The following is an 11,456-nucleotide window of genomic DNA, read 5'->3' on the forward strand; positions in this document are numbered from 1 at the left end:
AGGAAAACCCCAGGCCTAGATGGCTTCACTGGTAAATCTCTCAAACATTTAAGTACGACATAATGCTAATTTTACACAGATTCTTTGGACAACTGAAGAAGAAAACATTTCCCAAAATACTTTATGATTTTAGCATAATCTTGGTAGGAAAAACCTGGCAAGAACATGACGAAGAAGAGATAATTACGGGCCAATATTTCTCAAGAACATAGATACAGGAATAATCCAGTGATTATGTAAAAAATGTATCACAGATTTGTTCCAGGTATACAAGTTTGGTTTGATGTTTTACAATTAATCAGTGTGATCCATCTCTTTAACATAAAAGTGTAGAAAACTCATATTATCATCTTTGTAGATGAATCATTTGACAAATCTGTTGTGTTAAAAATCCTCAAATTAGGAATAGAAGAAAACATTGCTAATTTTCTAGAGTATCAACAACAACAATACCTTACAGCTAATATCAATATCATACTCAATGAAAAACCTTGTTTCATGTTCCATATCTTTTTTTGTATTTAACGTTATATTGGAATCCTAACCAGTGCCCTCAGGTTAAAAAAAGTTAACTTAAAAAAATGGAAAAAAATTTTAAAAGTGGTTACTAGCAAAGTTTTAAAGTAAGTGAATGGATAGCAAGATGACTGGATACAAGGACAACATGCAAAAATTAATTGTAAGTTGTGTATTAGCAACCAAAAAGTATAAAATAAAATTAGAAAAGCACATTTAGAATAACATCAAAATATCCAAGATACTACCTAAGAATAAAGTTAATAAAAACTTGGGCAGAATTTTCACACTGAAAATTATAAAACAGTGCTGAGAGATATTTTAAAATAAATAAGTGGAGAAATAGTCCATCTTTATACAGTAGGAACTCAATATTGTTAGAATGTCAGTTTCCCCCAAGTTAAGCTATAGGTTCAATACAATTTCAATTAAAATCCCAGAATTTAAAAATCCTGATCAAATGGATTCCAAAATTTATGTCAAAATCTAAATGTCTCAAGACTTGCTATAAAGTTATAGTAATTAAGACAGTGTAATATTAGAACAAGGTAGACAGAAAAACTGATGGAAGAATATGAGTTTCTAGAAATAGACCTTCACATATGTGGTTTCTTGGTTTATGACAGCACTCCACTGAAGTTAAGAAAATATTTATTTTTAATAAATTGTGTTCAGTAAGTTAGATATTGTATATTTGGGGAAAAAACGAACCATGATTTTTACCTGATACTATATTCAGAAATTCATTTGAGTTGAAGCATAGATCTAAATGTAAAAGCTAAAATTAACAAGATTCTAGAAGAAAACCTAGAAGAATATTTTCATCACCTTGGGGTAGGCAAAAATTTCTTAAATAGAACATAAAATTGATAAATTAAGACTACAATAAATTAGGAATTTCTATTCATGAAGACGTCATTAAAGAGGAAAGGCAAGCCACAGACTGCAAGAATATACTCACATTAAGTAAATCTGGTGAAAGACTTGTATCCAGAAAATATAAGTAATTCTTAAAAACCAAAAAGAAAAAGGCAGACAACACACTTTTTAAAATATGCAAAAAAGCAGGCAGGTTCTTCACAAAAGAAAATATCCAAATGGCCAGTGTGCGTAGGTAAAGGTGCTCTACATTATTACTCATCAGGGAAATGTCACAATGAGGCACCATAACACCCCTACCAGAATGGCTGAAATTAGAGACTGACAATATCAAGTGTTGCCAAGGATATGAAACAACTGATACTCTTATATATTGCTGATGGGAATGTAAGTTGTTTCAGCCACTTTACAAAACTCAGTTATCTGTTATAGCTAAACATAGTTCTATACTGTGACCTAGTAATTCCAGGTCATATGTACCCAAGAAAGGTAAAACAAAACAAAACAAAACAAAACATGTATAAGGATGTTTATAACAACATAAATGAATCCCAGAAACATTGTATTGAGCAAAAGTAGACAGACACAAAAGAGTTCATGATGTGTAATTCCACTTGTATGAAGTTTAAAATAGGAAAAACCAAACTGGGGTACTAGAAGTCAGGACAGTGGTTGCCTTTGGGTTGTGAGGAGTCAGTGTCTTGGAATGGGGGAGAGAGAACCCTCTGAAGTGATGGTAAATTATTTACACCTTGATCTAGGTGGTAATTATTCAGATGTATGCATATGTGAAAATTCATTCAATTAAAATGCATGCTTAAGAGTTTTGTACTTTATTATATGTAAACAATTCTTCAACAAGTGATTGCAGAGAAAAGGAAAATATTTTAAGTTTTTATCTTGAAAATTTCCAAACAAATTTCTATAGAGTACACGGAAAGCCCCATGTACATATCATCTTGCTTCAACATTTTGCCTGCTTGTTTCTGTATGTCCCCAACCCTCACTCACATATGTTCTTTTTTTTTTTTTTTTGGTAGTGCACACATCTAAGTATTTATCACGGATACATTACATTTTGTGTTTTTTACCGTCAGATGAGATTTGCTACCTTTTGGTATGCATAACCTTGAATTTTTTATTTTCCTTATTTCCTGTACCCTTGTTTTTTCTTTTCCTGGCTCATTAACATGAAAATAAATCTCTGCTTTTTCTTTTTAATTGAAGTATAGTTGATTTACAGTGTTGTGTTAGTTCTCCTCAGCTTTTTTATTCTGAGCTGATTGACTTGTGCATCTCAAAACAGAGTAGGTTGAGCAGCATCCTTCTTATTTGTGACACATCTGAACCAGAAATCTTCCTATCTAAATGAGAGGTAAATGTGAGGAATGTTCTTTTTAAAAGAGTGAAATCTTGCTATTGTGACAATATGGGTGGACCTTGAGGACATTTTACCAAGAAATCAAACAGAGAAAAACAAATACCATGTGATCTCACTTATATGTGGAATCAAAAAACAAAAACAAACAAACAAAAAACAAACCCAGACTCATACATACAGAGAACAGATTGGTAGTTGCCAGAGGTGTGGGGTAGGAGCAGGCAAAATGGATGAAAGGGGGTCAAAAAGTACAAATTTCCAGTCATGAAGTATGTAAGTCATGGGGATGTAATATACAGCATGGGGACTAGTAGTTAATAGTTAATAGTACTGTATGGTATATTTGAAAGTTGCTAAGATTTTAAAAGTTCTTTTCACAAGAAAAAAATTTTGTAACTATGTATAGTGACAGACAGATGTTAACCAGACATGATTATTTCACTATATATAAATATTGAATCATTATGTTGTACACCTAAAACTAATACAATGTTATATGTCATTAATGCCTCTTTTTTTTTTTTTTTTTTTCCCCAAATGAGTTGTTTCTGGCACCCAGCAAATAGGTCACAGGGTATAGATCCAGGCTTTCAGTTGAAACTTTCCCTCTGAAAGTTCAACTGATTTCTTTCTCTCTTTCTGCTTAAAACTTCATTTAAATTATTTAGATGTAAATTCTGAAAGTAAGTGTTCCTGATCCAGTAGCTATTCAGTGAGTATCTACTAGGTGATAGGTGGCGTGTAGGTGCTAAGCAGCAGTTCTGACATTGTCAACAAGCAAAAGACCAGTATAATGCATTTTGGTACTGTCATCCCCAACATGGCACTTTCCAAATTGAGAAAAAGTAGATCTTTTAAAGGGTGAAAATGTACTTTTGTGAGGTAGTATTAGAAAATCTTTGATCTGGTGATAGATGGAAATATAAGAAAATTCAGAATCTTAAGTATGCGTAATTTAAATTGCTTGTATTTATCTAACACAGGTAATTTGTTATGCAGCAATAGACCTAGCAGCTCACAGCATGTATTATCTCATAGTTTCTATGGGTCAGGAATTCAGGAGCAGCCTGGGTAAGTGGTTTTGGCTCAAGGTTTCATGAGGCTACAGTCAAGATGTAGGCTGGGACTTCAGTCATCTGAAGCCTTGACTGGGACTGGAAGATCTGCTTCCTAGGTGGTTCATTCACATGACTATTTCCAGAAGACCTCAGTTTCTTCTGGCTTTTGGCAGAAACTGCCAGTTCCTCATCACATGGACCTTTCCATAGGACTACTTGAGTGATGTTAATGGTGTAACAGCTGGCTTCTCCCAGAGAGAGTCAGTCAAGAGAGAATAAGGAGGAAGCCACAATGTCTTCTGTGCCTGAATCTTATACGAGGGTGAGTCAAAAATTATCCGTACTCCTGTTATATTAAAACTTCTGTTGGCCGCACTGTCTTACCAGCACTTTCTTTTCAAGGCTGCTGTGTCCCCAGTCACTGCTGTGCGGGTGTGAATGTGTTACATAAGTTCATTTGTAACTGTGATGCAAGCAAAAATGGATGCCCCATTTATGATTTGCATGAAAGAAGAACAGCTTGCAGTGATTCGTTTTTTTGTCTGATCTGAAGGTGTGCATGTCCATACACTTCTGCCCACACTGTCGACACTGCAAAAACTTCGTTTTGAGGTGTTAAAGCATCCTCCCTATAGTCCTGATCTTGCTTCATCAGACTTTCACCTTTTTGGTCCCCTGAAAGCAGCCCTATGAGGACGAAGATTCGCTTCTGATGAAGAAGTGAAGACAGCGGTGCGTTCGTGGCTTGCACCTCAGCCCAAAACATTTTTTAATGAGGGAATACGAAAGCTTGTTGACAGATGGACAAAGTGTATTGAAAAGCAAGGAGATTATGTTGAAAAATAATGTATTTGTCTTTTCTAAGTTAATTAAAATAAATTCTACAGCCAAAGTGTGGATAATTTTTGACTCACCCTCGTACACCACACACTGTCACTTATGTCACATTGTCTTCATTAGAAACAAGTCACTAATTATAGCCCACACTTAAAGGGAAGAAATTAAGCTCTGCTTTTTGAAGGGAGAAATATCAAAGAATTCGTGGACATGTTGCAAAACCACCACATGATTCTAACAGGTATGGTGTGATGTTACTGAAGTGAGTAGGCTACATTGCAGAAATAATAATAATAAATGTGTAAGTTTTAAATATACAAGCTGGTCTATTAGTTGACTACTCAGCGGTATAGGAGAACTATGATTCTGAAGGCAATTCAAGGTGTAGGCTTAGTATATATCAACTTCAGTGTATATTGTGTTCATTTAGGTATACGAGCATTCTGTTTGCTTAAGTCTTTTGCTTTATTACTAATTTGGATTTTTAGTTTTCAGAATTACCACTAGCTTCCATTTAATGTATGAAAGTATAAGAGTTGGTGTTTGGATCTAAATATTTCTGACTCTGTCTCTTTTCAATATATTTCCATCAGAGAAAGGAGCACAGAATTATCATTCATTCATCCCTTTGTTCACAGCTGATTATGTTAGACAGTGAATAGACACAGTGTGTTTAATAGACATAATGTACTTAAAGCAAGGTCTCTGTCTTTAAATTCAGTCTTTCAATCCTGCTGTGGGAGGTGTACACCCCATTCCCGTGCTTTTCCTTGTATTGTTTTGAAAGTTGTTTCCATTGCCTATCTAGAGCTGCTAGTGTACTATCCTAGTTAAAATGCTAAAATGATTACATCTAGGTTAATAATTGAAAGAGTTAGAATTTATACTTCCCTGATTAACTCTTTTAATTCTTAGCAGCACATTTGTGGAGTTCTTTGTTTTGTTTCTCTCTTTTCTTGGTTATTGTTTTTGTTTTTATAATTCAGAAGAAGTATATGAAAACTCCAAAGCATTTGAAATGAATAATTGTCACAAGCAGAAAGGAAGCATATGTTATTTATTAGGTGAATAGTACTAGCAAAGGAAACATTTCTTTAGAGAGAACTCAGGGACCAAGCATTCCCAATAAACTTTAGATACAAATCTGGCACTGATGAATTAATCATTTTAATCTTGACACACAAGTATGGTCTTTATACTTCATTATTCATCCTCTCTCTTCCCTGTTCTGCTTTGTTTTCTTTTTTATGTTTTAGAGATAGGAATGAGTAACATTTGTCTATGTAGCTGGCCTCAGATGAAATAGGGATAGCTAGTATCCACAGAGAGAGTGGAGTCTACATGTTATTCATGAGACAAGAACCACTATTGAAGATGATGATGGTGATAGAATAAGAAGGGAATAAGAAAGTGCAAGAAATTTAAAAAAATTATTATAGAGAATATTGGAAGGCTGGAAGTAAAAGTAGATGAAATCTACCATTCCATAAACTGAAAATGAGAAAGTTTAGAGGCAAAGGGTTAAACTGTGTGGGCCAAATACAGAGAAAATAGGAAAGGGAGAAAAAGGATATCTTTGAGACAATCTAACGTAAGCCTTTAAATTAAAGCAGCAGTAGAAATTTTTTAAATGGCCTAAGAAAGTCCTTTGGGAATTATAGAATACCATTTATTAAGAGAAAATCCTGGTTATTCCAGAGAGGAAAATTGGTTTACGTACAAAAGAATGAGAAATAAACTGGCAGGAAAATTTCTTAACCGCAGTATGGGATGCTTAGAAAACAATGCCTTTTAGAGTTTGGAAAAAAATGATTTTGTTTTGAACTATATCCAAAATGTAAGGGAAAGATGAAAATATTTTGACATGCAAAGTCAGCATTTACCTCCTTACATAAAATTCCTGAAACAGTTACTTGAAGATTGAGTAAAGACAAACAAATGCACACCCCTTCCGAAAACGAAGAAAGGAGAACATGGGTTTCAAATCAGGGGGCCTAACTCAGAAGTACAGTCAAAAGTTAGCGCAGAGGTAGTTGGATCTTGAAAACAAGTAGACTAAATTTATATCAGGATGTTGGAGGGCTCTGAAAAGAATCTTATAGAAGGAAGTGGATTCATGTTAAGAAAAGTATGATTAAGAAGCAGGGTGATTTTTATGATTTCTGTACTCAACATCGCTCTCTTTTAACAGCACATTCTCATCAGGCTTTTATATCTAGTATTCTACCAAAGGTGCCCTTGTCAAGAACTCCAGTAATCTTCCACATTACTGAGTCTAGTGGTCAGTTATAGATCCTTGTCATACTTTACCTTTTAGCAGCATTTGGCACAGTGGATCAGTTTTTTGGTCTAAGGCACCCCTCTTGATTTGACATCCACCTTCCTGGATTTTTCTTTTCTCTCACCAGCTTCTCTCGCTGGTCGGTTTTCCTGTACTTCTTTTTCCCTGGCCTCTTACTTTCTCATCATTTCAGGGTTCGGCCAGTGAACTTTCCTTCTCCAAGTCCACTTAGACATCTCTTCCAAGTTCAAGCATTTTTTAATATTATCTATATCCTGATAACTCCCAAATTATACTGGGAGTTCAGAATTCTCTAGTCATCTCCAGCCTCCTATTTAACATTTCTACTTGAATATCTAATAGATATGTCAAATTTATCACATCCAGAACTAAACTTAAGATACTTTCTCCAAACCTGCTTCTTCCACAAATTTTCCTACATCAATTTATGACAACTCTATTTTCCTAGTTGTCCAGGCTGTAAAACTTAGTTTCAACCTCAAATCCTTAACCTTCTTTCATAACCTATATCAGAAAACTTTGTTGGCTCTGTTTTCACATTATATCCAGAATCTGCCCATTTCTCACCACCTGTATTTTTACCCTGGTCCAAACCACATAATCTTTTGTCAGTGTTTCCATAGCCTTCTAACCAATCTCCCTGCCTTTGACCTTATTCGCCTTCATTCTGAACACAGTAGCCAGCGTGTTCCTTTTAAAAGAGAAGTTGGATAATGTCTCTTTGCTCAGAACTATTTGGTGGTTTTCCATCTCACTCAAAGTCAAGCCTACATTTCTTGTATTATCCTGTAAAAGCCTATGTAATCTGTTCCACCTTACTACCTTCTCCTTAATTAACTTTCTAACCTCATCTGTTACTTTCTCTCTTCCTTATTCCATCCCAGACTTCTTGCTATGGTAACTTCTGGAAATTCTCACTTCAGGATCTTCTGTTTATTCTGCTGAGATTGTTCTTTCCCTAAATTTACACGTGGCTCCCTCCCTCCCAGGTGTTTGCTCAGATGATTCCTTCTCAGTGAGGCCTTCCTAACCACACTACTTTAAACTTCCCACCCATAGCAGCTCTTTATTCTCTGTTCTATTTTGCTCCATAGTGTGTATTGTCTAACATATCTTTATTTATTACTTATTTGTTTTGTTTAGTGTCTAGAGCCCGTAGTGCAGTTTTAGGAGGGCAGGAACATTTGTCTGTTTTGTTCATTGTTATATCCTCAGCACTGAAAATTGTGCCTGGAATGTTGCCTTATTTCAAAGAAATGGCTTTGGGTAAAATACTCATGAACTTAAATCCATGGCCATCCTTTAAGACTGCCATGTATTGTACTGGGAGTCTGTGAAGATTCAAGTTATTGCAGATTATTTTTCTTACTATTAAAACAGTATTAATCAGAGCTTGTGTTTTTGCCAGTATGGTAGGGTTATTTTTTTGGTATTCCTTTAGCTATTGTTAACGATCTGACTTGATTCAGCTATATTAGAGCGTTACTGTATAACCTGTTGCAGAATTTATAATTAAATGGGAGAACGTGTGTGTATGCTAATTTATAGCTATACATGGCTAGACAAGTAACATACAGTTAAACTAAATTTTAGAACTGTCATCTAATAACTTTAAGTTGGTGATAGGTGGTTAACAATAACTCAGATATTTATTTAAGTAAATAAGGTGTTTAATTAAAAAGCTAAGCTCTTGCCAAACTTTAAAAAAAAGCGCAGGTTGCAACTTTTAAAATAATAAATAAGTAGACAAATTTAAAAACAGATGAAGTCTTTATGTAAGTTACACAGTAAATTTTAATTTTTCTGATTTAGAATAGGTTCTTCTTTGGAATTAAAATATCTGAATGACCAATTGACTATTGTAAAGAGCAAGAATATCATTTTTTATAGACATTACTTATTAGTTGTCATAAGCCACTTTCCTTTTTTAAATGAAGTTTGTATTCTTAGGATTAACCTCTTTTAACAGTGCCAGGGCTAAAGGAACTTTAGTGCTTAATGGAGAAGCAAAGATAGCACAGTGTGTAGTAGATGTCCAGTTTGATCACATACCCCAGACAACACTTCTCCCAATATATTTGCTTATTTGCTTATAAATTATTTGTGTGTTATTATCATTGTCAGTCTAAAGGATGATATATACTTAAGGCAAGGTTTTTCAAGAGATCTAAATCTCTTTTCAAATAGCCATCTTCATAGTTTTGAGATATTTTTGACTGACTTGTCAGACCCAGTTGTATTTTTCTGTGTTTTTATGGGCTACCTAAGAGCTTCACTAGGAGAAGTATTAGTTTTGCCATTTTGTTTTGTTTTGCTTATATTATTAGTATTTTGTTTAATCCATGGTTTCTTTGTAGGAATCTTCTGCAGCTTATCCATTGTATGAGTAAAACCTAAATCACATCCATAATTCCACTGAACTGGGCACACAAAACTGCCACATATGTCACAATATACTGAAAAAGAGCCAGCAGGTAAGCAAGGTGTCTCTGTTAATTCCTCTACATTGAGGACTTAATATTTTTTTCTCTGGATTCCTTGAGTACCATATATGATGTATGATCATGGTGTTACTTAAGGCCAGTTTCAATCCATGTATTGAATATTTATAAAGCTTAATTTCTAATTTTTGATACAAAAAATGAGTATAAACAGAAATTCTTAAATTTTCTTTCCATACCCCCTTGGCATCTGTTGTGCTTTCCACTTTGGAGAGTACTCTTTTGGAGATGTTGTTAAGGGTACTGGTTCTGGAGTCATAATATTGGATTATTGGACAAGTTACTTAAATAATTGATTTTAACCCTAATTTTTTAATCTTTAAAATAAAATACAGTATCCACCTCATCAAGTTTGTGAGGGATGAAGTAACAATGTAACACTTGGTATTATATGTTATAAATACTTGTTTGTTTTTCTTTGTGCTTAGAAGCAGTTATATTTCTTATTTTAATGCAATAAAATATGGAATTGTTTCATTTATTGACTATTCCATATACTGTGAGAAAATATTTTGTTTAGTTCCTGCGAAATATATGTAAAACTCAAATTGACTAAGCAAACTTATACTGTATGTATATATGAGATAATGTCCTATTAGTAAAACTTGCTACTGTTTGCTACTATATATCCCTCAGGCATCAGAACTTAGTATTGGAGTTGTTCAAATGTTGATGGCTTTTTTTTTTTCATACATACTATATGTTTACAATTGGTAGTTTTGAAAAGTTTGGATCACCACTGTTTTCTTTTGGAGAATTTTACTTGACCCTAATCTTTGGGATATATTTTATTCTGGTCCAGTTAGTGTTTTATAATAGTACAGATACCATTTAAAGAAATTACTTGTTACCTTTGACAGGAATTTATTCACTTTTAATGTAATTGAAACCATTGTTATCATGTGCAAGTAATTCACTCAACAAATATGTGTTGAGCACTTATACATAAGGTACTTTGTTAACTTGGAAGATCATTCTCTAATCCTTAAGGAGTATTTACAGTATAGTAATTTGGCCTGTGGGAAAAATTTGGGGTAGGTTACATTATAAAAATCTGAAATACTATAAAGGAACCAAACTTTAAAAGATATTTTGGGGGGTAAAGGGGTCACATAACTCTTATAACATAGTATTTCATGTTTACTTTTCGAGTATGTTTTATATTACTAGTAAGGGGCACTTGATATTCAGTAGTACATGATTTGGCAAATAATAGCATATATGTTGAAACATTACTGCAAATGTCAGAATAAAAGTTACTTCTGTGCCTCTTAATTTTAACTCATTTTTCAGCAATGGATCAAGAATCCAGCAAGGCTGCCTGGCCCAAACCAGCAGGAGGATATCAGACAATCACAGGCAGGAGATATGGCAGAAGACATGCATATGTCAGTTTTAAACCATGTATGACCAGGCATGAAAGAAGCTTAGGTCGGGCTGGTGATGACTATGAAGTGTTGGAACTAGATGATGTTCCAAAAGAAAGTTCCTCAGGTATGCAACATGGAATTATTTAAAAGCTGTTAATAACCATGTAAGAATTGATCTTGTAATATTTGAAATAGTGAGTGGGTCTTATGTGTGTCTATGAGTATAAAAACTGTACATTTCCTATCAAGAAATTCTATTTTAAAATTTTCTATTGAAGTTAATATTAATAGTATATACATTTAAAAATAGAAGAAAATAGAATATGGCCAGTCATTTAAACTATAACTACATTGTCATGACATGATTACATTTTCATATCCTTCAGCCAGAGGAAATCTTCATCTTTCAATCCAAAAAATTTTTTTAATGTGAACTGAGTATATTTTTCCCTGCTTATTGCATTTAAATAGCTTTTTGTTGTTTTATTTGTATCTCTGAATAATTTAGCTTGGTTAATTTGATTTTTTTAGAATCATTGTATAAAATACAAATGTCAAGTAATACAGTTATTTAATTCAAATTTCTTAATTGTTCATTAGTTTGAAAAAATG

General features: G+C 33.6%; 1 protein-coding gene across 5 annotated transcripts in view; it reads left to right on the forward strand.

Moving 5' to 3' along the window:
• The window catches only part of PJA2 (praja ring finger ubiquitin ligase 2), a 67,737-nt gene that overhangs the window by 8,160 nt on the left and 48,121 nt on the right, over nucleotides 1-11,456 (forward strand). For 3 of the 5 annotated variants that reach the window (XM_057737748.1, XM_057737755.1, XM_057737752.1), the window contains 2 exons: nucleotides 9,331-9,447; nucleotides 10,768-10,968. In XM_057737748.1, coding sequence (XP_057593731.1) covers nucleotides 9,417-9,447; nucleotides 10,768-10,968 — 232 coding nt within the window. In that variant the 5' untranslated portion in view covers nucleotides 9,331-9,416. Of the gene's footprint in view, nucleotides 1-4,044; nucleotides 4,157-9,330; nucleotides 9,448-10,767; nucleotides 10,969-11,456 lie in introns of all 5 variants that reach the window. The other 2 variants (XM_057737757.1, XM_057737763.1) reach the window with 1 other exon arrangement.

Source organism: Hippopotamus amphibius, chromosome 1, assembly GCF_030028045.1.
Source record: "Hippopotamus amphibius kiboko isolate mHipAmp2 chromosome 1, mHipAmp2.hap2, whole genome shotgun sequence".
Taxonomy (NCBI): Eukaryota; Metazoa; Chordata; class Mammalia; order Artiodactyla; family Hippopotamidae; genus Hippopotamus; species Hippopotamus amphibius.